This window comes from Centrocercus urophasianus, unplaced genomic scaffold, assembly GCF_019232065.1.
Source record: "Centrocercus urophasianus isolate 14NV4802_14NV808 unplaced genomic scaffold, USGS_Curo_1.0 seq_33, whole genome shotgun sequence".
NCBI classification, from domain to species: domain Eukaryota; kingdom Metazoa; phylum Chordata; class Aves; order Galliformes; family Phasianidae; genus Centrocercus; species Centrocercus urophasianus.
This window is the reverse complement of record NW_024884900.1, coordinates 6,574,248-6,600,814: the sequence shown is the minus strand read 5'-3', so window position 1 is coordinate 6,600,814 and position 26,567 is coordinate 6,574,248. Positions and strand designations below refer to the sequence as shown.

Here is a 26,567-nt window from a genome sequence, read left to right as displayed (position 1 = left end):
TGCAGATGTTCATCATGGAGAAGGTGGAGGGTACCCAGTGCAGCCTGCATGAGTTCAGCATCACCGGCTCCACCTACGCCCCCGAGGGACAGATGTGAGTACGGTCCCTGTGCTGCAGGCTGCAGCTGATGGCTGCACAAGGAGACCCAGTTTCACCCCTGTAGCTGTGGAGAAATTGGGACTTTGGGTATCAGTTTGTGGCTGCATTGAGTATTGCACATGGAAGGGAGCAAATGCTTCTTTTCTCTCCCCATCGTGTGTCACTGCAGGGAGATGTTCCCTGACTTGTCCTTGCCACGGTCCCCTTTGCTCATCCATGCAGCGACTGCACTTCATGGCAGCTTCAGAGTTAATTTCATGAATATTTATAAAGCCAATTTGATCTTTCACTAAGAGTCTCCATTAAAATGTGAGATAGGTCATAAGCTGGCATTAGTGGATGCTTTTCAGCTCAGTAAGGACTGATGGGCTGTGCTTGTCTGCTCCCTCCTGAGGCTGCAGTCTCCCTTTCTCAGGTTCATTTGCAGCACCCAGCCAGCAGTGTTTCTACCTATGCCTTTCCCAGCACGGTCCCTTCCCAGCTCTGTTCAGGGCATCACACGCTGCAAAAGCCATCCCCAGTATTTCTGCCTTCTCAAACACCAAAACGCAGCCTGAAGTGCTTTCATCCCTGTGCAAACAGATTTTTCAGATTTTCTTGGCCGCTCCCTGCTTTCCGCTCCTGAGCTGTAACAAGGGCTCCAAAATGTTCTTTCCATTGGGAAGCTGCAGTGGAATAAACTGATCCTAATAAATGCCTGACAAATTATTTTTCCAGCAAGCGGGTGAGTGGCTGAGTTTGCACAGCTCTAACCTGCAGTTACCTCTCCTGGGGTCTGGATCAGTTTTGTTTCATCCCAAAATATGCCTGGCCATTTCCAGCATGGGGCAGTGGGTGGCTGGGGAGAGGAACCTGGTCCTGCAGCTCCTCTGGACATTGAGCACATGGAGACCCTGGGGTGCCTTTGCCCCTTTTCTGGGGCAAAAGTTCTCTGCCCCTTTTCTTTCATCACCTTCATAAACACCATTGGAGGTGTTCGATAAAAGGGTGGAGTGGCACTGAGGGTCATGATTTAGTGTTACAGCGGGGATGGGTTGATGGTTAGACTGGGTGATCTTACTGACTGTTTCCAACCTTATTGATTCTATATCCAGCTGTTCACAGCCCCTGCTTTGATGACCCAAGGGGAGCAGAAGGCCTATAGAACACCATTTCCAGTTATCGTGGTTTCTCTGCTGCCATTTTTATTCTGGAGCACTTCAGGAGCTCATTTGCACCATGTGTTATTTCATCTGCACGCTGCCCTGCCCCATTTCTTAAAGCACAAAATGACCCCAAGCTTTTATCACCACTCCATGAGCCTGAACCAGGCTCTTTCCCCCTCTTTGCAGCAAATTTCCCAAGGGCTACATGGGGAAAAGCTAAGCTCTATTTCTCGTGTAGCCATGTGAAAGGCCAGACTCCAAGCAGTTGTTTCCCTCCCACAGCCTGAAGGACGAGCAGCCGGTGCAGTGTGGGCAGTACGATGGGCTGGTGGAGCTGGCTACTATCTGTGCTCTCTGCAACGACTCCTCACTGGACTACAATGAGGTGCGTGGGGACAGGTTGCTGCAGGCTCCCAATGGGCTTTTCCTTTCCCTTTGGGCCTTCCTGGGGGCAAAATCAGTGGATATTTGCCTGTCTTACCCCCTCTGGGAAAAGGATTTCTGTACTTTTCTGTACCTTTCTGTACCTTGAATGCAGCCTGTCTCTAGTAGGGATGTTGTGCTGCGTGTGGTATGTGGTCCATTGGGTTTAACCCATGGCTTCATCCAGTCCTACCGTGTGGGACATCCTGGGTTGGAGATGCATTGAGGGGGTGTGCTCCAACGCTTGAGCTCTGTTATTTCCTGCTTTCCAGTCAAAAAAAGTCTACGAGAAGGTAGGGGAAGCCACTGAAACTGCCCTGACGTGCTTGGTGGAAAAGATGAACGTCTTCGACACGGACACCAGCAAGCTCTCTAAGGTGGAGCGAGCCAACGCCTGCAATTCTGTGAGTGAAAGGGATGAGAGAAGGGCTTGGGGGTGGTGATAAAGGTGCTGGTGTGGCACAAGGATGCAATTTCTTAGTTCATAAGGGGCTGAACCTTAGAAAATCTTCAGGTCTGTGCTGACCGCAGGAGCCCTGAACCATCCTCTGCAGTGTGCATCAAACCCACCTCCCAGCACTGCAATTCCTGCTTGACCCAGGCTATCTCATGGAAACACCTCTGTTTCTGGTGTATGAATCTCCAGCACTGACTGCTCTGCTGCTCTGGCTCTGCCGTGTCTCCCTCTCCTGGTTAAAATGCACTTCGTCTCCCATCTGGATTTGGTGTCATGCCATTAGATTTTTCATATTCGACACCGTCCTAGCAACAAAAAATAATAATTGCAAAATACTTGGGGCATGCAGTGAACAAGGTGGACGGCATCCCTGCTCCCCTCAATGGAAAATAATTCAAATTGGCCTTGGCTGCCCTGCAGATGGCTTTTCTGGGACAAGACGCATCCTCCCAGGAGCTTGCTCAGCTGCTGTGATGCTGATATGGGGACACAAGAGGGTGACAAGGACCAGCTGCTGTCTTTTTGTGTATTTTGCTCCTGCAATTATTAACAGCAGTGCTGTCTCACAGGTGATCAAACATCTGATGAGGAAGGAGTGCACCCTTGAGTTCTCCCGTGATCGCAAGTCCATGTCAGTGTACTGCACGCCCACTGGCCCCGGTCACAACTCTGCTGGCAGCAAGATGTTTGTCAAGGTATGGGGTGAGGACTTGGTGCTTAATGGTGCAGTGATGCTTTTGGGTTTGTCTCCTGCCTTGGATTGTGCTGAGCATCCTGGTGTTGGGAACACAGGATCTTCTTGTGCCCCAAATTCAAGCTCTACATATTATGCCTGGACACCATGGCCAATAGCAATGCCTAAATGGTTCGGCTTTCCACTGTAAACAGAAATAAAATAGTATTTATAGGGTATTTTCTTCCCAAGAGAAAGAAGTGAAGGAGATGCTGCAGGAATTTCTCCACTGACTCTGAGAGGAATTTTGTCCCCGTGTTCCCACCCACAGAGCTTCTGGGTGAACTCTGTCCTCCAGGTCGAGTAGAGGCCACCCAGAGCTGCCATCCTTGCAAGCTATTTTCAGAGAAGCAATAGAGGGATCGCAAATGTCAAATTAAAGGGGAAGATCAGGGTCATAAAGGGACGGGGTGAGAAGCTACGATGCTCAAGGCCATGTGTTCCTAAATCACAAAGGCATCGTGAACATCCTACAGGTAGCAGCACATTTTTTTTTGGTAGGACCCCCCTTTCCCTTTGGGGGACAGTGGGGTGGGAGCCCCTCAGGCAGGCAGGAATGAGGCAGATCCCCGTGGAGCAGATTCCATGCCCACCTACCTGAGACCACTTCATCCTTCCCAGCCACAGTCTCTCGTGTCAAGGCTGCCACCTAGTGCACTGTGCTGCCAGGATGTGCTTGTGCTCACATTTTGGGAAGATTCCCTTCTCCTCCTCCCAGACTTTGTGCTGTCACTTCCTCTGGCTCAGTGCTAGCAGGAGATGCTCAGTCTCCAGGTTCATATTCCCATAGCATACATCCCTCACTCATTGCTCCCGAGCTCACATACAGAGGATGTTGCTCTGCATGCAGCCGGATTTGTCTCTTGTGAACCAAAGATCTTTGTGCTGGGGTGATGAGGGCAGCAGACCAGGAATGACCCCCAGAAAGCAGCTCCTCACCTCCCGCTACTTCCCAGGGTGCCCCAGAGAGTGTGATTGAGCGCTGCACCCATGTCCGTGTGGGCACAGCCAAGGTTCCATTGACCACACCTGTGAGGGAGAAGATCCTGAGCCGGATCCGGGACTGGGGCATGGGCATCGACACGCTGCGCTGCCTGGCATTGGCCACCCATGATGCACCCGTCCACAGGGAGACCATGCAGTTACACGACTCCACCACCTTTGCCCACTACGAGGTACTACAGCTTTTCTCTTTATTTCTCAAGTTTCCAGCTGCCCCAGTGGTATTTCTCCCTTGATTTCTCTGGGTGGTGCAATAGCTCAGTTCATTCTCTCCAATTCCCATAGCAGAGCTGCATGCAATGAGGCTGACCCCATAGCCAAGGGCTATGTCCCACTGGTGTCCATCCCCAAAGCCAAGGGCTCTGTCCCACTGGTGTCCATCCCCAAGGCCAAGGGCTCTGTCCCACTGGTGTCCATCCCCAAAACCAACGGCTCTGTCCTTCTGGTGTCCTTCCCTAAAGACAAGGGCCCAATCCCATTGGTGTACAACCTCATGGGATGATTGCCAAGACCGGGACCTCCAGGAGGGATGTGGTGGATGTGAGTGAAGTGGAGATGTGTGAGGAGCACTGGAGGAGATGGGAACATCCCTTTGTACTGAGGTTGTGGGGAGCCAGTGATGAGAAATGTCTGTGGGAGCCATCGATGGCTCCCTTGAACCACTAATGGGAAAAATCATAAAAGTTTTCTCCCCAAGTGCTCTGGTATCGCCCACAGTGGTCTCACGATAGGGAGGATGTGATTGTATTCTTGGGGTCAACGTGGTCTATGCTGTCCCCTCAGACCAATCTGACCTTTGTGGGCTGCGTGGGGATGCTGGACCCTCCCCGCAAGGAGGTCACTTCCTCCATTGAGATGTGCCGCAAGGCCGGCATCCGAGTCATCATGATCACGGGCGACAACAAAGGCACGGCGGTGGCCATCTGCCGCCGCATCGGCATCTTCACGGAGAGCGAGGATGTGGCTGGCAAGGCCTACACGGGCCGGGAGTTCGATGAGCTGTCCCCAGAGGCACAGCGGCAGGCGTGTCGCGAAGCTCGCTGCTTCGCCCGCGTTGAGCCGGCGCACAAGTCCCGCATCGTTGAGTACCTGCAGTCCTTCAATGAGATCACCGCCATGGTGAGTCCCCGGCCTCCTCCTCCCTGCCCGGACCCTGCCCTCACAACGCTTTAATCATGACTTCGTGCAGACGGGCGACGGCGTCAACGATGCCCCAGCCCTGAAGAAAGCCGAGATCGGCATCGCCATGGGGTCCGGCACGGCTGTTGCCAAGTCAGCTGCTGAGATGGTGCTCTCTGATGACAACTTCTCCACCATCGTGTCGGCCGTGGAGGAGGGCAGGGCCATCTACAACAACATGAAGCAGTTCATCCGCTATCTCATCTCCTCCAACGTCGGGGAGGTTGTGTGGTGAGAACCCTGTTGTGGGCAGCAGCTGTGGGGTATCTTGGTACTGATATTTGTCACCAGCTCGTGTCACAGAATCGTAGAATGGTTGGGTTGGAAGGGATCTTAAAAGATGATCCAGTTTTAACCCACTGTTGTGGGCTGGTTGTCCCCCACCAGATCAGGCTGCCCATCCAACCTGGCCATGGGCATCTCCAGGGATGGGGCACCCACACTTTTCCGGGCAGCTGTGCCAGGGTCTCAGCACCCTCTGAGTAAAAAATTTCCTCCTAATGTCTGATCTAAACCTGTTCTCTTTTAATTTAAAGCCATTCCCCTCTTAGACCATGTAAAAAGTAATTTCCCTAAACTGAGTTTGGCGCACTAGAACCCAGTGTTCCTGCTCACTTTTCCCTTTTACAACACAGACACTTTCTAACTCAACATCTCTGGCTTTTCCCCCTGCAGCATCTTCCTGACAGCCATTCTGGGCCTGCCCGAAGCCCTCATCCCAGTGCAGCTGCTGTGGGTGAACCTGGTGACGGATGGGCTGCCAGCCACCGCGCTGGGATTCAACCCCCCTGATCTGGACATCATGGACAAGCTGCCGCGCAACCCCAAAGAGCCTCTTATCAGTGGATGGCTCTTCTTCCGTTACCTGGCCATTGGAGGTGAGCCCCTGTGGTCTGGCACAAAGCTGGGCAGGGGGACCATGGCCGGGCTCCAGCTAAGGAGTCTTTCTTGGTCACAGTGTACGTGGGGCTGGCCACGGTGGGCGCAGCAACCTGGTGGTTCTTGTACGACACTGAGGGACCGCAGGTCTCCTTCCATCAGTTGGTGAGTTGAGGTCTTCCCCTCCCCCTTTTTGTTTGTGGTTGTGATGGTCACATGTTCCTGATGGGAAAGACATATTTACTGGTGGGTTCCTGTGCTGGCAGAGGAACTTCATGCGATGCACCGAAGACAACCCCATCTTTGAAGGAGTTGACTGTGAAATCTTCGAGTCTCGATACCCGACCACGATGGCTCTGTCTGTGCTGGTGACAATTGAAATGTGCAATGCCCTGAATAGGTGAGTGGCTGCAGGATTGCTCCACATGACCCATGTCTTGTAGGGTCTCTTTAGGCAACTCTTAGTGGGCTGAGGGCTTTGCTTTACCCAGCAGACCCACTCCAGTTGGGTGTCCAGATCCACATCATGGCAAAGCTTGAAGATGAACGGTCTGGAAGTGAAGGAGCTTGGGCACATGTGGGGACCAGGAGGCTTTTGGCATTCACGATGTCCCCTTGCTTTCCCAGTGTCTCTGAGAACCAATCACTGCTGCGAATGCCCCCATGGCTCAACATCTGGCTGCTGGGGGCCATCGTCATGTCCATGGCTCTGCATTTCTTCATCCTCTACGTCAAGCCCATGCCTGTGAGTACCCTGTACCACCTCCGCCTGCAGCTTGGGGGCCTCTCACGTGACTCTGGGATACCATTTGTGTTTGGAGGTTCTGGGAAAAATGTCCCCAAGTCCTGGGGCTCGAACTACTGTGGGATCAAGAGTCACCCTGCTGCAGGCAAGCATTTACCTAAGTCAGACACTGTCCTTATAGACAGCACAAAGCTTTGTGGCTGCCTCCAGGAGGTGATGCAGATCTTTTGGTGACATCACCTCCCTTTGTGGTACAAGACTGGGGATGTCTCAGTTGATACCTAAGGGTGTGTGATGTAAAGTGGCTTGCTGTGCCCAGGAGGTGACACTATCCCTCATTATGCCACTGAGTGTGTGCATACAGTGCTAGGGCTCAAGTTGGGTATTAGGAAAAACTTCTCTGGAAGAGTGGTTGGGCACTGGCACAGGGAGTGGTGGTGTCACCACCCCCAAAGATGTTCAAAAACCACAGAGATGTGGCACTGAGGGATGTAGTCAGTGGGCAGTAGTGGTGGTGGGTGAACTAGTGGTGGTGGGTTGGACTAGATGAGATCAGAAGCCTTTTCCAGCCTTAATGATTCTATGATTCTAGCTTGTGCTTCACTTTTTCTACTGAGGGAGAAGTGAGGTGCATCGCTTTTGATTCTTCTTGGAATGATGATAATCCTGGAAGAAATCCTGCCCTTTGAGCTGTTTGGATCTTCCCTCCTTGTACTTTGGACAGTGTTTTCTCAATCTGTATCCTGCAACAGAAGCTAACCTCATTTCTGCAATAAAAAGAAATCCCATCTCCTTCCCAATTAACATATCAAACCCTTTTCTGCCTTGCAGCTCATCTTCCAAGTGACCCCGCTGAGCTGGCCGCAGTGGGTGGTTGTCCTGAAGATCTCCCTGCCCGTCATCCTACTCGATGAAGGACTCAAGTACCTTTCCCGTAACCACCTGGAGGGTGAGAATGGGCAGCACAGTGCTGGGCTGTGGGCCCCGTGGTGCTGTGCTCGGGTTGGTGATGGCTTGGGGCAATTCACATGGTGTCTGCACTGCATGTCCATCCACCTCTGCTTTCTCAGCTATGAAAAAGGGACTTTTTCTCCTACCCCTTCCTCCCCAGCTGCCACGCCAGGCAGAGTTGTTGATACTCAGTCTGCTGGAGATGCTCACTGCAGGCAGGAACAACAGATAAATCTGCCACATGTGTTTATCCGGCTCCTCTCCAACCTCTGGGAACTGGATTCCTTCCTTTAAAGCAAAAGGAATCAAAGAGTGCTTTCCAACAGAAGTCCCTTTGATTTTTGCACCCCTCTGTGACTCTCCCTGTCTCATGTTTGCACCTCTGTTTTAAGACCTAGTAGGAGCTGTGCCTTACAAACTGGTTTTACTGGAGTTGCCATTGGCTGAACTCTACTCAGGGAGCCTGTTTACAGCAGGTCCGTGTTTCCCACGCGCTGTAAATCATGACGTGTGTTTAGACAGCCCTCTGAGTGGGTGATATCATCGTTTTCCTTCATTTCTTGAAAAAGACACTGCTGTGGGTGATATCTCAGTACTGAGTTAAACCTTCAGGGCCAGTTCTTGCATTTCAGAGCTAAAGGGAGGTCTGGCCAGGGGGAGGTTTGGGGCATCATGGTGGCCCAGTTTGGTTTCTCCCAGTGCAGTGTGAATGCAAAAAACCTGGAAATCTTGGATTGGAAATTATTGCAGGCAGAAATATCTGCAACTTGCAACCACCACCATCGTTGGGTCCCAGGGTGCTCCCACCAGCTTCCCTGACCACCAAGAGGTGGAGGCTCTTGTTTTTGCAGACCAGTTGGAAGTTGCTCCTGGTGTAATGCTATTTAATTGTTGCATCTCTTGTTGGACTGCTGGATGCCTTGCATCACCCCAGCACATCTCATCACATAGCAGCAATCTTCAGGCACAGCCACTGGGCTGGGATGTAGGAGAGCTGGTTGGGTTCTTGGCTCCCATGCATGGCCTTGGTCTTCGCTTCACCATCTGTGCTCTGGGGATGAGTGTTTCTGTCTCCCACACTTTGTGTTTTGCTATAACAACCCAGCTCCAAGTGAGGTTTCTGGAGGTGGTTTCTGGAAAGGGATGATCCTCTTTCAGTCTAACATGAGCTTGGAGTGTTCCCTGCTTCTGGTCCCCAGTGCCATGTCCCTCAAGTGCTGGATCCCCTGAGCCCCCCAGTCACGGTGCTGTGCATGCCCACCATTCACTCTGTGTTTTATCCAGTAAGGGATTCTGATGCAGCTACTCAATCACAGCAAAATCACGCTTCAATCATCACATTTAAAAGAAATCATTAAAATCCTGCATCATCGTAATTCCTCTGGAGTTTGGCAAACAGCAACAATAACAACAAAAAGCCACTTATAAATGTGGTGTTGTGATTTTTTATTTTTTTCTTTGCCAGGAATTCTCAGGACAGTAAGAAACACGTGGAGCGGGGAGCACCAATTGAAAACCTGCAGGACTCCAGAGAAAGGGTGGGCGTCCCCACGTGTCTCATCCCCACGTGGCTGTGCTTCTTCTGAAGCCTTGTTGAGTGCTGTGGGGTCCTACCCACACTGCATCCCAGCAAATTTGGCTAGGCAGGGCTTGGGGTTGGTCTGGAGCATGGGACCTGCAGCAGAGAGGCCAAAATCTAAGGGATGGCCAAGGGCACTGGGTTGACGGCTGCCAATGTTTAGCTGTGAGTTTTGCTGATTCAGGTTTTGCATGGGAATGTTTCTCCGTTGATCAGACTGAGATAAATGGTGTTTCCATTACGCTGAGTTTTCCTCATCCCGGAGGCTGCAGAAAGCTGAGACTGGGGATTTTCACCCTGATCTCAGTATTCTGCGTTCCTCTCCCCACCCCACCGCTCTGTCAGGCGTACACTGAGTTTTCTGCTGTCTCCATTCTGGTTAAAAGCGTGAGTGGGAGCTGGCTTGGCATGAAATGACCTGCACATGTCCAGGCCAGGGGGTTGGAGGTGTTCTGCAGTCCTGGTCCTTTCCCCATGTTCACACTGGGTCACTGCAGGGGCTGACTGCCCTCAAGGATCTCTTCTACTAATATTACTTGCTGTCCTCTGTGCATTTTAGTATGCTGCATTTTGCAAACCCCTGGGTGTGCAGAAGGTCGATTTCCAGGCATTTGTGCTCAGATCTTGCAGAAGTCCTTTTTCACAGTGGATTTCAAAAGGCACAAAACTCAGACACGGGTCCAAACCCCAAAGCAAACCCATCTCAAGGGTCAGTGTTGCTACTGCAGAGTCCTCAGCTTGTCCAAGGCATTGAGCAGCATCTTCACCAGGACATTAGGGCTTCGCCATTCCCCATCCCAGCCTGAGTCAGAGCCCTCCCTCATCTGCAGGGACCAAAATCCTTGTGCTCGCTCACTGTAAAGAAACAACATCCCCATCACATACCCACCTCTGTGGATGAGGGGGAGGGAGGATGTCCCTTTCTCTGGGGCACTCAGCAGGGGATGTGTGACTGCCAGAAGCCCTGCACTGCAGCAGCTCACTGGGATCAGTGCTGCGCTGTGTCTCTGCTGCATCGTCACCCTTTATGGGAGCGCATTACAACTAAAGCCAAACACAAGGAGGCAGACCCCAAGCTGAGCTGTGTGTTTGGATACAGAATTACAGGAGTTTAAGGGCACTGTGAGTCCAGGTCCTACTGAACCTATGGCGTGTGCTGGGATTTTGCATTTTCAAGAGCTTCAGCTGGGATTTATGGGCACAAGGCTGCAACAGCATCTGCTTGCTATTGGTATACAACTGGGTCCCCATCCTGTCCCTATCCCTGCACCCACCTCTTGCACAGCTTCAGTGCAGAGCAGCTGGGGAAGGCTGCACCTGATACAGAGCCACTCACTGCATGGAGTGCCCATGCAGTGCCAGGTGGATAGCAGTGAGGTTTAGCATCAGGTGGCTGAGGGATGCTGCTGCAGTAACGGCTCATTTCATCTTGGTATGTAAAGGGTCTTGCAAGCATTGCTAGAAGGAAATTTTGGCAGAAGATGGGAAAAAGTTGGATTGTTTGCTATTTTTTTTCCTCCTTTCTGTTCTGTTGTTTGGTCCTTTCCATGGAAGAGGGCACTGTCCTCAGGCTGAGGCAGGACATGTGTTTGCAGCTGGGCTGCGACCATTCCAAAATCAGTTTTCTCCCATGGTTTTTGCAATGCGTTCAATGACTGGAGCCAGCCTGCTGCTATGCCTCTGTTTCCCAAGCAGGAAAATGGACTGAGCCTCACATTGCTGTGTGTGCTGGCACCTGTAGAGCCCAGGCTGAGAATTATAGAATGGTAGAGTTGGAAGAGACCTCAAAGATCATCCTCTTCCAACCCCCTGCCATAGGCTGGCTGCCCACACCAGCTCAGGCTGCCCAGGGCCCCATCCATGGCCTTGAGCACCTCCAGGATGAGGTACCCACACTTCTCTGGGCAGCAGTGCCAGGGCCTCACCAACCTCTGAGTAAAGAATTTTCCCATACCATCTAACCTACATCTCCCTCTTCTAGTTTGAGGAGCGCTGTAGAAGTGCCATGGGTCACTTGGTCCTTGTGCTGGAAGTGCACGCGGATATCAAGACACAGCATGAGCAGCTCCCAAACCCCTGCCAATGCTTTTTCTTCTTGTTTTCTTTTGTTTCAGGAGAAGAGGACAAGAAATGAATGACACGAAGGAGACGCTCCAGGCTAAAGGACCCCAAACGTATAACTCGGACTGAGGGTTTGCATGCGTGCCCACCGTGAGCAGCCAGCAGGACATGCATGTGTCCCACTACCAGACAAATGCGGGTGAATCGTCGAAAAGAAAAAACCCTGTTTTTGTTTTGTTTTGTTTCGTCGCTTTCCTTTTCCTGTACATAACAGTGCAATCGCTGGCCAGCTGGCGGAGGGCTTTGGGGATGGAGCCACAGGGCCACGGTGTGGTTGGAACGTGGTTCCTTGGGGATTTGTTCCTGCAGCATTGGAGGCCCTCTCACAAAGCTTTGTCCCAGCACAGTGAGCTGAGTCAGGGCAGGGAGCCATGGGGGGGTTGGGGTTTGAGGCATAAGATGGGGTCTGTGGGGTGCGGTGGTGCTGGGGACAGCATCAGGGTGAGGTGTCCTGGAGGACCGCTGGTGCCATGGTTGTGTGTGTGTGTGTGTGCAGCAGAAGCTGGAGGTCTCCCTGTGCTGCTGTCCTCTGGCCCTTCGCCTTCTCAGGTTCATTCCACACCAAATCGTGGCGTGGTTTTGTCCGTTCCCCTCTATCTGATGTCTTGTGAGCTCCTACCTGCACTGCTCAAGGTGCAGCCATCTCCTCTGGAGGTATTTGAAGCCAAGCGTGGGGACGAACAAGGCATCCTCGTGTCCCCACTTGCTCCTGGTCACGCTTCCTTTGCTCAGTTATTTTCAATTATTTCCCTGCCAGGAGCTGTGCATAGAGCATAAGTCCTTAGGGGAACTGTGTGTTCGTGTCTTCTGCTGTGGGGAGCCCCACTGTCTTGCACAGCACATCCCTGACACCCACCATCAGGGAATGAATGTATGCTTGTACAGGAGGTCCCCCAGCAGCGCCCCTCGGTGGGACACCAGCTTGGTTGTTTCCTCCAGGAGGATGGTGCAGGCTGCAGTGGGAGGTGGTGGATCAGGGCAGTTTTGGGATTCAGTCCATGGAGCTGCAGGGTGGGTCATCCATCCCAGCTCCCCACATGCTCCCTCCCGTTTTCCTTCCTTCTCCCCACGATCCATCCTGGTGATGCTTAGCTACCCTCTACCTTTGCTTTCTCCTAAATCCCAGCCTGGAGGACCCAGCAGCACTAGAGCCAGGCTTTGTGACAGCATCTTGCTCTTTCACTTTTTTTGCCTCTTAAAAGCTTCCAGTGCTTTTCTTGTTCCTCTTTCCCACGGGCAGGATCACACCTTGCCCTGGGCACTATGAGCAGAAGCCATCCTTCTTTCTTTTCTCCATCACCAGCATTGACAAAGATGAGCAGAGCCCCCAGACCAATGGGAATGTACAGACTTGTTATACTACTGAGCTGATCTAATTGTACAGAAAACCTTGCATGAGATGTTGTTACTGTATTTAATATATAATGTATTCAAGGAATTTTAATATGGAGCTCTTTAGGAAGATCTTTATAGTTACTCTGTGGTTAGAAGAAGGTTGTTGCTGATTTTTTAAAAATTATTATTATACTTTGTCTTGAAGAAGTTTTATTTTTCAAACATTATGTCTGAGTTCATTGGTGTTCCATGGGGACAACCAATTCCTCTTAAAGGGCAATTTTCCCCACAGATGAGACTCAGCCTGGTGCAGAGGAACAGGACATGCCCCAGGTACTGCTTCCACCTTCCACAGGGCTTCCATAGGGCTGCAGGTGTGGGTTTGCCCTTCACAAAAAGGGTGGATTTCTCCATGGTTTGGTACAGATCATCCCCAGTTCTCTGTGTAGGGTGATACCCAACAGGAATTTCATCCAGCACCCAATGTCAGCACAGCATTTTATCCAGCACCAGCTCAGGGACTTCTGATGAGATGTTCTTCTGTTTCTCTGGGGCTGGAAGATAATTTGGGAGAGATCAGAGCTGATTCAGAGCATCCCAGCCCATCAGTAGGATCTGGTGAGGTTTTCAGCTTCCCAGTGCCTCTTCCTGGGACGTGTCAGTCCAACTGTCTGTCCCACCAAAGAGGACCTGCTCAGTCCATCTGCTCACCCTGAGCCTAATGGCTGCTGTGGGATTGTTCATTTGACCCGAGATGTGTGTGTGTGCAAAGGTCCCAATAATGAGCACGGAGTGATGGGTAGGAATCTCTAATATGTATGGAGAATTAAAAGAAAAAAAAATCTCAGAGAGATGAAATCATGGCACTTTAACTCTTTATTAAATTCCTGCTGGACCAGATGGCCTTTAAAGATCCCTTCCCATTTAAATGATTCTATATAATTCTATGATTCTGTGATTTATGCTTGGTCTCCTATGATGCCAGAGAGCTTGGGGTGGTGGTAGCAGACATCCTCTGTGCCCACCAGCAGAAGGCTGTTGGAAGAGATGGCGTTTGGGTCATTTTATTGTTAACGTGATGCCAGGTTTCTTTCCCATTGACCTACACCATGCCACCATGGGCAGTGCTGTGCCATTGTGTTGCCATTTGGCTGCACTGAGTTACCAAATATGAGCCACTGTGGGCAAGAATTCAGAGCAGAGCCCCATCCAAAGGTTTGTTCTTCTGGCAGCAGCCAACTGCGTTTACCTTCTCCTTGTGAACTTCCAGACCCATCTCAGAAGTAGGTGATGAGTGCAGGAAACTCAGAGCAGACATCCCATTTCCCCTTCTCACTGGTTGAACCACATCTCTCTTTTTCCCCTCGTCATTTAATTTCTCACCCCCTCTGGTTGGGTTTCACTCCGTTCCAGAGGCTTTATAGATATTTTAGTGAAGTAGGAGAATGTCCACAGACCAGATGCTTTTTCCTTTGTGCTTGGATGAGGATGAATGGCAGAACAGGGTTTTATTGTGTGCTGCTGTTTGTGCAAATGAGAGGTCCCAGAACCAAGAGCATCGCAGTGGGATTTACTGTGGTTTTGGTCCACACCCAGCATGACTCTGTCTCTTAGCCCAGATGCCAAAAGTGCACCCAGCCCTGGTCCTGCCCTCTCGGTGCCATTCAGCTTTGGGTAGGTGTGGGGCATGAAGTGAGCCTAAATCTGCATGGAGTGGCAGTGACAGGGGCTCAGGTTGGGCACATGAGACCCAATGGAGGATGAGCACTGAGGCCATAGCATGCCTTCAGCCTGGGGATGTGCTTGTGGATTGATTCGGGATGCCCACACCGAATCCAGAATCTGAATTTGTGCTTCATAGCAAGAGATAAATCACTATATCTGGGGCGGGGGGAGGGTGTTACTCGAGGGGTAGAACTGAAAGAAATGAGGTTTCCTATTTTATTATATGAGAGATATTTTTCCACTCAATTATCGCTTCTGATGTCGCGTCCCAGTGCCCGCGGTGCAGCCACCAGGCTTGTCGCCGTCCCATGCACGCCGACCCCTCTGTTCACACAATATTGGGCTGATTTGTTTTATACTTAGGAAATTACAGAAATAAAAGCAATTTTACTGGAGAACTCTGGATTTTCTGTGTTTTTTGTGCTTTTTCTTTTTTTTTTTTTTTTTGCCATTCTCCCCTGCCCTTGCCCGCCTGTGCAGGTTTGGGGTGCAGCTGGGAGCTCGTGGAGCTGCACGTAGTGTCTGAGGGCATTCTTCAGCCCTAAAAGGAGCTGTGCTCGCCAGATTGGGATTTCTTGTGGGTTCTCAGGGCAGCCAAACTAGAAATGGAGCTGAGCTTGTCTCTGGCATCAGACGACAAAAGGCGAAGTGAAAGAAGTGTCACGATCCAACTTGGGAATTTTTAAAGTACCAGCTAATTTGCAACACAAATAACAGTGCTAATTTTGACTGCATCCAGAATAGTCCTCACCTTAACTCCCCCCGGCTGAGTAGGTTTGGATAAGCCTTGCAATGATCTCTGAAAGAAATAATTAATAAAGAAGGAATAATGAAAGCATTTGGCCTCTGCTAGGGAGTGGAACAGAACAGCTGGAGATGGAAACTCATGGCCCCAGATCACCCAAAGCTCTTCTCATGGTCATGTTTTGCATGGAAAATCCTGCCCCATTGTGCTTTGGACCAAATCAGAGTTCACAGTGAGTCCCTCCATGTGTTTCTGCTGTGATGGGGCCCCATGTGTCCCTTCCCGACGCAACAAGGTGGAGAAAGGAGCTGCAAAGCTGGTGGTGTCCTAAGGAAGGGCTAAGAGAGAGCCATGGAGCAGCCATGAAGGGTTTTGGAAGAGGAGAGTGGTTGGCATCATCCTGCCGAACGCACTGAATGCAGCCTGCCATAGGGCCACCTCCATGCCAGCTGGACATCAAACCAACCCAGCACAGCTGCTCCTGGGAACACAGTGAGCACAAAATTCCCCCAACCCCTTTTTTATCACTGTGCCTTTCACCAGTGAAGCAGTGTGTGCCATTAGAACCCAACACCTAGAGCGTGTGCTAATCCTACAGTAACCAAAGGAGCCTCTGTACCCCATGGGAAGCCTTTGGCATAGGATGGATGCACCAAACCCATCAGTGCCCTCAGCATCCTGGTGTCACTCGCATGTCTTGCAGCTGCCAAGCCCGCAACCAGGGATGCGAGTTGCCGTGGCAACCCAGGATGCAAACATCTCTGCCAAGCACTGAACACCACCAAAAACATCCGTCTGTCTGTCTGCACTGGGGCGTTGTGCAGAGCAGAGCCAGCGCTGCTGGGAAGGAACGAAGGGAGGTCAAGGACAAGTTAAAATTGGAAAGAAAGCTGAACATGCCGTTTCGTAGCCCTCGCTTGTACGTATCTGCCAGTTTTAGGTTTTTCTTTCCCTGCCCTTCCTATGGGTGGTGGAAGCATCTCCTCCAGCCAGCGGGAGCACAGGGCTCAGAACAACTAAAATTGCTGGTAGCGGCCACTCAGGGGCTCTGCCTGGTGACCTCAGCCAGCGCAGGTCTCCCTTGCACCCCGCTGTCATATTTCTGCCCCACTTGTCACTGTGCTTCGTTCCCTCCAGCCCCCAGATTTGCAGCGTGCTGCACATTTTTTGTGCTGAAATTCAGAGCTCCGTGCTGGAAGCTGCCAAGCATGAGTCTGGATTGTGTAATGAACTTCATCTATTATTATTTCCAGCACCCCCCACTAGAATATTTTGGAAAAGCAATGCCTGAGAGCCTGGAAAGCCTGGGTAATGCCAACCCCAGCTTTGCTTTTTGGGATGAGGGTATGTGTGGTGGCTTTCAAACCCACTCTTTGAACGCTTTGGTGGTCCAGGTTTCACTGTGAAGTGAGGATTCCCTCGCATTCCCAGATGTCCCTGTTAAGAATACTATATATACGTATTTTTTTTTCCTCTGGGTAGCCCTAAGTAGAGGCTGTGCAATGAGCAGGGCAGGAGGAGCAGTGCAGCCAGGATGCTCTTGGGTTGGTCCCAGCCCTTGGAGATGATAGGAACAGTGGATGCAAGTGAGCCTGGTGCTGGGGGCTTGGCAGCGCCAGGCAGGGAGGGTAGCCCTAAGCCAGCATTTAGGCAACACTGTCCTAAGTGCTAACATTGGGGTGTTAATGCTTTGTTTGCCATTACGTGCTTTTTTATCTCCCAGAATGGAGCTGATGGACTCACTGTCCTCACTCTGCCCAGTTTTATGCTCTGTCCCCATTGTTTTTTTTTATTATCTTTTTGTTAGCCCTTGCAGTTACATGTTCACCAGAGAACTTTAAGAGGGAAGCCCTAGTCCGGCACAGGGATCCCAGCACCTGCACAGCAGCATGGCTCCAGGAACCCAGTGAAGTTCTGCAGGCAACTACAGCCCAGGGACAGGTACGTCCCATACAAACACCATTTAATTCATGGGCTCACGCACAGTGCTTCCCTACGTCCACCATCTGGCAAGCTGCAAGGTTATCTCCGGGGAGAAGCATCACTGCAAACAGTGCTGATTGCACGCAGATATGCCAACCAGCTGGCACTGCTCAGTGCCACCTCACATTGTTATGGGAACAGGTAGCTTGGCAATGCCATCACACTCCTTGCCATAAAGTCATTTAACAAGCATTCAGCCCAGGGAGATGCGAGCCCAGAGATATGGGCCAGGTGCAGTAGGCGAGCTTTGGCTGCTGATCGGCCAACGGTTGGGTGCTGCAGGCATGGTGCTGGATGCTGCATGCCCACTGCAATGTGGCTCCAAGGGTCATCATGCCGGGTGGTGCCCATTATCTCCCGATGGAAACTATTTTGCTAAATCCATGTTATAACCATTTTATTGACTCCGAGTACCAAGGAGAAGGTTGGATGTGACTCTTTTACAAGTCATTTTGCTGTTAAATTTAGCTGTCCTATTTTCATTATCCCCATGGCTTTGGCAGGGGTGAAGCGCCTTCCCTAAAAGGCCTCGTTTCATACAGTAAGTTATTTGCTGCTCTCCTGACAGATATCTCAGCTTATAAGGTTTGCCTGCTCCGCTCGATAGCGGTATCGGCCTTCAGTCTTATGTGATTAGCATCAGCTCTTTGCATTGCTTTTGGCTCTTTGTGTGGCTGCTTTCATGTCTCTTGGGGTCAGGATGTAGTCATGCCACCGAGCATCTGATCCTGGGCCCCGGGCTTTGTGGCTTTGGGTTTCTCCCATGCTCCCCATTTCCTGCGGCGTGCTTGGATTTGTTCTGCTCGCTTTGTGTTTGTGGGGTGGCAGCATGCTGAGCCAACAGGAGCGCAATGCCAAGCAAAGGGCGATCGGTGAGGCTAACAGGAATGTTCTGGAAGATTCAACCCATCGGGAGAAACTTCTCTGTGTTTTCAAAAGCGGTTCCCCAACACAGAAGAAGAGCAGAGCCACGTTCTTATCTTGGTGCCCCTCAGCTCTGTCCAGGAGCTGTTCCCTGTACTGGCAGGAGTGCAGCAGGGTGTACTGGCATTGCTGGGAGCTTTGGAGACACCCCAAAACCTTCCCCAGCTACTCCTCAGCAAAGCAAGCCCCACCCCAGGGAACAGCTGATAGGATGCAGTGCAGGTATGGGTTCCTGCAGCCAACACTTCTGTGCTTTGTCCATTGCAGCAGTGTCAGGCCCTGAATTTCAGCCCAGTACGTGGGATCCAGCCCCTGCCCATGATGGCCCCCGCCTGCATCATCCCTGCCTGCATCCCGCCAGCCCCGCTCCCAGCCGAACCTCTCAGGAAATGCTGGAGATGCCTCGCAGTGCTCGACTCAGCCTGTGCAAGTGCTGGGTTGCAGCCAATTCCCAGTGGGGCAGCTGAGCTGTGGAAGGAAGCCAGGCTGGGGTCCTGTGGCTGGGTGCCCAGTGTTGGGTTGGGGCTCCTGTGCCCCCATCTAGCATGGTGACATGGGGTCAGAGGTGGCCTTAGGGACATCGAGTGGGATACAGGTTAGGGAAAAGAGTGGGAGACCCACAGTCCAAATCCACCTCAGGGACCATCGGCACCAAACTCTGGGGTGCCTCTGATCCCGCTGTCCCCGAGCCCTCCCAGTCCCAGGGAGGGCTTCAGCACCCGTCCCACCCCCACACCATGTAGGGCACTGCTGCACCCAGCCCAGCACTTATAGGAAGAGGAAAACCCGTCTCTGTGCAGAGGAGGAAGCCTGACAGCCCGGCTGAGCACAGAGCACCACCGATAGCATTTTTTTATCCTTATCATTCTATTTATTTTTACTTTAATCCCTCTGCAAACAGAGGAGTGACGGCAGGCACAGCCCAAGCCGCGTGGCAGTGGCAAGCATTGGGGCCAGCGGCACAGCCCCGGCGTGGCCATGGGGCAGCGATGCATGGACAAGCTGTCCTCATTCCTCTTCGAGTATGACACCCCCCGCATGGTGCTGGTGCGGAACAAGAAGGTGGGACTGACCTTCCGGCTGATCCAGCTCATCGTCCTGGCGTACATCATAGGGTGAGCTTGCTTTCCTAAATGAAAAATAGGAATGGAGAGAGGAAGGAGGTTCCCATCACTCCCATATCCCAACATGGGGGGGGTATACGGTGACGGCATCGCATTCCCATGTCGCCGTCACCCCGTGCTGTGGGGCTGCTCCCCACATCCTTCCCATCCCAGCGGTGCAGAGCCACGAGCCCTGCCCAGCCTCAGCGCCTGCTGAGCTGCCCTCTGCTCTGCTCCAGCTGCTGGCTGCCGGCCTGAGAATCTGTTGTTATTTTTATTTTCTTTCGTATGAAATGAGAAGCAGCTGGGGCCAGCGCGGTGATTTGTGAGCCCCAAGTGGCTGCAGACAGGACCATAAATTTCCCTGTGCACTCCCTGGCTGCTGGAGGCCACACTCCAGGGCCCTGTTTTCCTTTGCTTGTAGGAGGCAGCCCCAAGAGCAGCTTAAAAACAGGGCACAGAAGAGGCAGGTGGGCTGGAATTATGTGGGGACACACATTCTCAGGTACCCCAGGCCTGGTAAGGCTGGTCAGGGCTGCCTCCAACCATCAGGATCCTTCCTGCAATGGGGATTTGCCAGCACAAGGCGCAATGTTACGGGACACAAGAGTTGGGAATGATGCAGGAATCACCACTGTGCACTAATGGGCTGGAAAGCAGCATCTGTGAGAGTTAGTATAGACAGGGAGGCATGGCATAGTGGGAAAAGTAGAGTAAGAACTGGGGGAAAAGTGAGTATTTATTGCACATGGAGCTCAGAGCAAGACCAGAGTGCCCCGGGAGCAGCAGCACCCATCACAACGTCTCCCCTCTGTCCCTGGAATTCGGGGGGAGCACCCCAGAGCTGCCCTTTGTGGGGTGGAATCCCAATTCACTCCTGCCTGGCTCACCAGGACCTCAGCCCAAACTGCAGACAAATGGCGAACACACAGGGGCGGTTGCTTGCTGCAGGATTTCCTAAGGAACCGCAACTTAAGTAACCCAGCTAAAAGTGGGCTGGGCAGCAGGGAGAGAACAAACTGCCATCAGTGGGGGAAGTGATGCTCAGGGACAGAGGAGGATGCTGGCACGGTGCTGTTGCAATGCTATCAGCAGAGATGTGAGCACTGAGGAAGGTGCAGCATGTCCTGCAGCTCCGTGCTTGATGGCTCTTCCCCTTGCTTGAGGAGACACCGGGTCCCTCCAGGCCCTGTGTGCATGCAGGATGGAGGCAAATGTGGGGCTGCCCAGCTCCCAGCCCACAGCTAGGAGAAGATGCCCAATATAAATTGTACAACCCAGTACAGTTTAGGGTGAAAAAGGAGAGTTCTTCAGCAGCGCATGGATTTCTGCTTCCATCCTTGGGTGCTGTCCCCTTGTCTCAGGGCACACCGGAAAGCATCATCCCCACAGTGTCCCCAGAAGGGCCGGCAGCTGCAGGGCAGAGCACCAGGCGGGGACAAAAACCAGAGCGCTCCTTTTTTAGTGCAGGGAATGCTATCCAGAATGGTCGCCTGCCCATGTTTATAGTCTCCCCGAGTCAGAGCAAATCCACTGGCAGCTTGTTTATGCCCTGAGTTAAAAAGTGCCAGGAGCTGGCCCCCGCCACCAGCTGGGAGATGCAGGCATCCTGCAGCCTTTGCTACAATCCCACCATAGGTTTCTATCCCAGGTGCCTACAAATCCTGCTCCATCTACCTTTGTGTGCCTGCAGCCACAAAACGCATCACACATCCCAAATTAAATGAGCCTGAGGCAAGGGTTGAGTCCTGCAGCTATAGCATATGCCTTGAGCACAGAGTGGGTGAGCTTCAGCAAGAGGAAATTCAGGAAATATCCCCCCCTGGTGCCTGTGGCATCTGCCCTCATCCCCCATGATGTCCCTCATCCTGTCCTGTCCCAGGGTGCCTCATGTGCCCACATTGCCATCCTCACCCAGTTGCTTTTCCCCATACAGGTGGGTTTTCCTCTATGAGAAGGGCTACCAGACACAGGACAGCATCGTCAGCTCTGTGTCAGTGAAACTCAAGGGCCTGACAATGACCAACGAGAGCACCTTGGGTCCACACATCTGGGATGTGGTGGATTATGTCTTCCCACCCCAGGTAAGGGGGCAGGAGGGGCTGGGGACTGCTGTCACCCCAACCAGGAATTTCCTCATGCACCATGTGAGCTTTCCATGGTGCAAAGCAGGAGGCTCCCACAATAACCCCCTGCCCACATAGCACACCTGGGAGCATCCCATGCTTGGGGCCCACCAGCACTGATGGGGAATGCTTGATGCCACCTAACCAAGGACCAAAGCTCCTACAATACCTCCAGATGAGCACCTTTGGAAGAAAGGGTCCTGAACCATCTCTGGGGCTGGTGACACCATAGCACCCCAAGGAGAGACCATATTTAAGGAGGAAGAAGCCACCAGCCCAGCCAGGCCCTGGTGGTTTTGGTGTCTCCTGTGCCAGCAGAATAGGTTCCTCTATAAAGGAACTGCCAACCGTGCCACTCATCAGCTCCTTGGCTGTGTCTCTGCAGGGGGACAGTTCTTTTGTGGTGATGACCAACTTCATTATCACCCCTGGACAGAAACAAGGAACCTGCCCTGAGGTAAACACACCTGCTTTCTTCAGTGGTCACAGCTTCTGTAACTTGGAGGGTTGTGGTGGTGGCACTGAGGAAGTAATTTTGGCAGTGAGGAACTGGAAAAAAAAATACTCCTCTTTTCCCTGCTTACTTTGGATGCCCTCGGCTGGGAAGAGGTGTATGAATGAGTTCTGTCCCCAGAATGGGACAAACAGAAAGCATGGATATGAGGCTGGGATGCAATGCTCAGTGCCTTTCTCCAAACAGGCGCCAGACACGGGTCTCTGCAGCCAGGACAGCGACTGCAGTGAGGGGACATACAGCCGCCAGGGGCAAGGTACAGTCACCTGTGGATGCTGTGGTGCAGCATCCCGGGAAAGGGTCCCACTGGGGCTGGCCCTGCTTTCCTCTTCCCAGTGATGGCTGAGCTGCAAAAACCGTTCCTGACAAAACTAGTCAAGGCAATTGGATGTTTTCCCCAAACTGATAGCTTTCTAGCAGCTAATTGGCCACAATTAATTGTGCTTTTTGTAAAGAGGCCCAAAAGAATTGAGTGTGTGGTGCTCTGGACATCTCTGGAAGAGCTGGGACTCCAGCCAGACCCCACAGATCCCAGCATTAAGCTGAGTTCCCCAGTGTTCAGGGATGTGAGCAGCCATCTCTATCCCACAGGAATCATGACAGGCAAATGCATTAATTTCAACACTTCAGTGAAGACCTGTGAAATCTTTGGCTGGTGCCCTGCTGAAGTGGACTACCCCATCCCCAAGTAAGCAGAGATGCTGCTGCCCTATTTCCCACCCTGCTGGGGTTGGCAGAGCAATCCTGGGCTCTGCGCATGGCCCCGTGGCCCCGCTCTGTTCTCTCTGCCCTCACAGCAACATCGTGCTCTGCCATGAGCTCCACCTCCCATCTCCATGGACCACCATGAAGCATCTCCCAGCACACACAGAGTGCTTTTCCCCCTTGCCGTGGACATGTGCCCACACTTGTGTTTTTCAGCCCTGCCCTGTTGCCAGAAGTGGAGAAGTTCACCATGTTCATCAAGAACAGCATCACCTTCCCCAAGTTCAAGGTGTCCAGGTAAGAGGTCTGTGAGAGGACTTCTGCTTGGCCGTGGCCCAAAGGGGGAAGCCCTGGATGCATCTGCCTTCACAGAGGATGGCATCCCCCACCAGCCTGCTCAGGATGGTCTGACTGCAACATCCATATAGATGAGCTGGTGGAGATGAACATTTCCCTTTCACATCTGTCTCAGCTTGGTTGGTGGCTGTAGGAAAGGGGTTGCTGAAACTAATCTCTTTCCCTTCCCTTCTCTTCTTTCTTCCTGTTTTTCTCCATAAGAAAGCACTAAAACACTGCATGAGGCGGTGTGGTATGAACAGCCAGGATGAGCGAGCTGCCTCAAAAATGCAAAGCAGTAGGATGTGGGGTCAGACACACGCCAGCACACAGGGATTTGTGACGCCACCACTCACATATCTGATTTGGAGCAAATTAGGAGAAGCTATTTGTGCTGAGCACGGGAAATTTCTCGCTAAGCTGGTCATGCCCCCACTCTTAAGGGGCAGTGACTGGGGCTGTGTGAGCGGGACATGGCAGGGGACAGCAGATTCTGGAAGGCGAGGGCAGCCACAGCCATCTGGGGTCAGGAGGGGACTTCCTGTCTTTGATCACTGCCGCTAATTAAGAGCTGAGCAGAAGTGATGGGATGGGGATGACCAAAGCATGACGCTTGTGAAACCAGCTGGATTAGGAGGCTTCGTGGAAACGCTATTTTGGGGAGAAAGGGCAGAGATGAGTGGCATGCAAGGCATCATCATCCCTTCTAGAGGAGATGGCAGAGGATTGCTATGGATGCTGTGAGACATGTTATCTACGAGCTGGAGCAACATGTGGGGCCAGGCACCTCTGGAACTCCATTGCCATTAAAACAATTCAATGATTCAGATCTTCAGACTCCCTTTTGATTTTCTGCCATTCGCAGGCGCAACTTAGTGGAGAGCGTCACCAAGCAGTACCTGAAGAAATGCACGTACCACAAAGTCACCGACTCCTTGTGCCCTGTGTTCGACCTGGGATATGTCGTGAAGGAATCAGGTCAAAATTTCAGTATGCTGGCTGTGAAGGTAAGGAAGATTCTGCTGCTGTCCCCTGCAGCCATGGGGAGGGGATACCAGGGCTGATGTCACTGGGACAAGGGATGCGCTCTCCCCAGGGCTGCACAGAAGAGCCTGAATTAAATCCCTTATGGATGGTGAAGCTCTGTGGATGTAGCCTTTTTCTGATTTAGATTTAAATGTATGCCATTAAAATGTAATGCTTTGATGCAGTGAGATTAAACCAGAGGCAAAGCTCATGGGAGAAATCAGGCAAGGACAGGTTGTTCCATAGGGGCCATAGAGCACTCTTTTGCAGAACTATTCATAGAATCAGCATCATTGGATGGCTTGGGTTGGAAGAGATTTCAAAGATCACCCAGTACCAACAACCTGCCGTGGGAGGGCTGCCAACCACTAAACCACTCCTTGGGCTCTGCATGATGATCAGGAACAAGAGGGTATGGACTTGGTCTTAAGTGCAGCCCCAGTGACTGCTCTCTTGGCTGCAGGGTGGTGTGGTGGGCATCACCATCGACTGGAACTGTGACCTCGACTGGCCTATCCGGTACTGCAAACCTATTTACCAGTTCCACGGCCTTTACAATGACGACAGCAACGTTTCACCAGGCTTCAATTTCAGGTGAGGGCACTCCTCCTACAGGCAGAAGCTGGAGGTGATGGTTTTGGGATCCCACAGCACCCAATGATGGCAGAAGGGACTCAGGGGGTTATAAACACCCAAATGAACCATTAACACTCCCCATTTAATGGGACAGATATGCCAAATACTACAGAGAAGATGACATGGAAAAGAGGACACTGTACAAGGTGTTTGGGATCCGATTCGACATCCTGGTGAATGGCAAGGTAAGGGCTTTCCTCGTGGTGCTCCCACTGGCAGTATTTAAAGGGTGTCCCTTTTTAGTTACAAATATCGGAAGTGAAATAATTTCAATCTGTGTGCCTAAACCCAAGCCAATCATATTCTTTTTCTGACCAATATGCAAAAAACAGTCCTTACTCAGCTCTTGTTTCTCTGAGCAGTGGTGAGCTCTGCAGTTGGAACCCTACCTGGAGCTGTCACATCTTTTCCTTGTGAGTCCACTGTCACACAACACCACTTTTATCTCATTTTATGCAGGCAGGCAAATTTGACATCATCCCCACCATGACCACGATTGGCTCTGGGATTGGTATTTTTGGAGTGGTAAGTTTGGATGTTTCCAGCCTTCATATAGCTTCACTAGCCTTGCTGTGACTCTCAGGAAGGAGGTGACCCCATGGCCCCTGTTCCTGCTGTGGGGAGTGCCATCCTACAGAGCATCCTGGGATCCTGATCCTGATGCAAGACAAAAAACTTCTGCATAATCCTAAGGGTGTGTGTGCTGCGTGTACCTAAATGGGAAGCACTTAACTTCTGATGGCTTAAGTTGCTCAGTATCAGATCCAGCACACTTCTGTCCTAAATGTTCTAACCCGGCTTTCAGGCGGCTGTGTGCTCTCCAGCACTTAGAAGCAGAAGGGACCCCAGTTCATAGGGCAAACTGGGTTGGAAGCATAGTGGGCACGGTGAGCTGGAGGGCAGCCCCAACCCTGCCTATGATTTGCTTCAAGGCCTCTGTCCTCTGTGACCTGCTCCTGCTGCATTTTCTCCAAGGACGGGACTACTACAAGCAGAAGAAGTTCAAGTATGCAGAACAGGAGCCTGTGAGTACTGGCATGTTCCTCCCTTGGGCGGGCGAGTGAAGGTGCGTGCATCCAGGAGCACCCAGGCACTGTCCTGAGAAGTGGGAACCCGGAGCCCCCGTATTCTCTCCAAAATGACGTTCCCAAATCACTTTCTGAGAACATCCCCATAACCATGGAATGTTCCATGTCCTTTCATAGGATGTGAAAACAGATCCCCTCAAATTCATCTTACATGTTGGATGTTAGGAATGTTCCTTTGTGGGGGGCTCTGTAAAAGCATTACCATTTTCTTTTTTTTAACTCCTAGTCAAAGTCAACTAAGAAAGGGAAGGAGCTGGACAGTGCACAGTGAGAGGTGAGCAGGGTTTCCCCAGGTCGGGAGTGATGGGTCTCAGGGGTAGCTTTGGGAAGAAAAACAGCTGTGAGGACAGAACACCCAAACCCACTGTGCCCCTTCATCTGCAGCATCCACACTGCCTGATAGACCTGCACCCTCTTCCTTCTCCTATTCCAAAATGCAGTCGTCATCCCCATCACCAGCTTCAAGGCAGCAGGAGCAGCGTCCGATGTCGACTCACGGGAATTCTGGGCACAGGGCTTGCTGGGACGCTGGAGCAGGTAGCACCTGCATGGGCCACTGGGGACCTGCTCTCACTAAGGCACCCACGGGACCTCCACCAGCATTGTGTGGGGTGCTGGACCTGTGCTGAGGTGTCCTGCACCCCAAGCCCCTGCAGCCTTGAGCAGATCCAGATTGAGGAGAGGGGGTGGAAGGAGAGCCAGTGAGAACCATGCTCAGCCCCTCAGCATGGGAAAGAGTTATTTTGTAAGAATGTATTTTATTAAAAAATAATAATAAAAATAAACCTTTAGTTTTTCTACTACATCCTTTTGCAGTGCCCATGCTTGCTCTGGTGTACAGTGCTTCTTGGCACCAGGGAATTTGTGCACGCAGAGCAATGCTGCAAAGGGTGTCAGAGCACGGAGGCTCCGTGTTGGACTTGGTGCAGACTCCCCTGGGCTCTGCCCTCCCGTGCAGGGCCGCTGGGCCTCTGGCCACAAGCATGGGTTGTTATCAGCCTTTTCAC

The 26,567-nt window shown here is 51.9% G+C and overlaps 2 protein-coding genes across 4 annotated transcripts in view; both read left to right on the top strand.

The window, feature by feature from the left end:
- The window catches only part of ATP2A3 (ATPase sarcoplasmic/endoplasmic reticulum Ca2+ transporting 3), a 36,097-nt gene extending 21,325 nt beyond the window's left edge, over window positions 1-14,772 (top strand). The window contains exons 9-22 of one of the 2 annotated variants that reach the window (XM_042830027.1): window positions 6-94; window positions 1,528-1,630; window positions 1,941-2,072; window positions 2,695-2,820; window positions 3,815-4,033; window positions 4,644-4,979; window positions 5,050-5,270; window positions 5,715-5,917; window positions 5,998-6,083; window positions 6,185-6,318; window positions 6,546-6,663; window positions 7,495-7,612; window positions 9,080-9,152; window positions 11,308-14,772. In XM_042830027.1, coding sequence (XP_042685961.1) covers window positions 6-94; window positions 1,528-1,630; window positions 1,941-2,072; window positions 2,695-2,820; window positions 3,815-4,033; window positions 4,644-4,979; window positions 5,050-5,270; window positions 5,715-5,917; window positions 5,998-6,083; window positions 6,185-6,318; window positions 6,546-6,663; window positions 7,495-7,612; window positions 9,080-9,152; window positions 11,308-11,383 — 2,034 coding nt within the window. In that variant the 3' untranslated portion in view covers window positions 11,384-14,772. The remainder of the gene's footprint in view (window positions 1-5; window positions 95-1,527; window positions 1,631-1,940; window positions 2,073-2,694; window positions 2,821-3,814; window positions 4,034-4,643; window positions 4,980-5,049; window positions 5,271-5,714; window positions 5,918-5,997; window positions 6,084-6,184; window positions 6,319-6,545; window positions 6,664-7,494; window positions 7,613-9,079; window positions 9,153-11,307) is intronic. The other variant, XM_042830028.1, reaches the window with a different exon arrangement.
- A 4,045-nt stretch (window positions 14,773-18,817) lies between these two features.
- P2RX1 (purinergic receptor P2X 1) lies at window positions 18,818-26,304 on the top strand. Of its 2 annotated transcripts, none has more exons than XM_042830079.1 (13): window positions 18,818-19,141; window positions 21,066-21,213; window positions 21,641-21,712; window positions 21,956-22,025; window positions 22,361-22,457; window positions 22,691-22,771; window positions 23,676-23,817; window positions 24,300-24,430; window positions 24,567-24,657; window positions 24,932-24,997; window positions 25,405-25,497; window positions 25,787-25,834; window positions 26,001-26,304. In XM_042830079.1, the coding sequence occupies exons 1-12, from the start codon at window positions 19,005-19,007 to the stop codon at window positions 25,829-25,831; spliced, it is 1,173 nt and encodes a 390-aa protein (XP_042686013.1). In that variant the 5' UTR covers window positions 18,818-19,004; the 3' UTR covers window positions 25,832-25,834; window positions 26,001-26,304. The 2 variants fall into 2 exon arrangements, with proteins under 2 accessions (XP_042686013.1, XP_042686012.1); XM_042830078.1 differs by having other exon boundaries at window positions 25,945-26,304.
- Window positions 26,305-26,567: the final 263 nt, after the last annotated feature.

What these genes read in the sequence shown, in the direction of transcription:
- P2RX1 (XM_042830079.1), top strand. Translation starts at nt 19,005, where the DNA reads ATGGGGCAGCGATGCATGGACAAGCTGTCCTCATTCCTCTTCGAGTAT. An exon ending in ATTATGTCTTCCCACCCCAG is followed by an intron (nt 21,214 to 21,640) that starts GTAAGGGGGCAG and finishes GTGTCTCTGCAG; the next exon opens with GGGGACAGTTCTTTTGTGGT. An exon ending in TCACCAGGCTTCAATTTCAG is followed by an intron (nt 24,431 to 24,566) that starts GTGAGGGCACTC and finishes TTAATGGGACAG; the next exon opens with ATATGCCAAATACTACAGAG.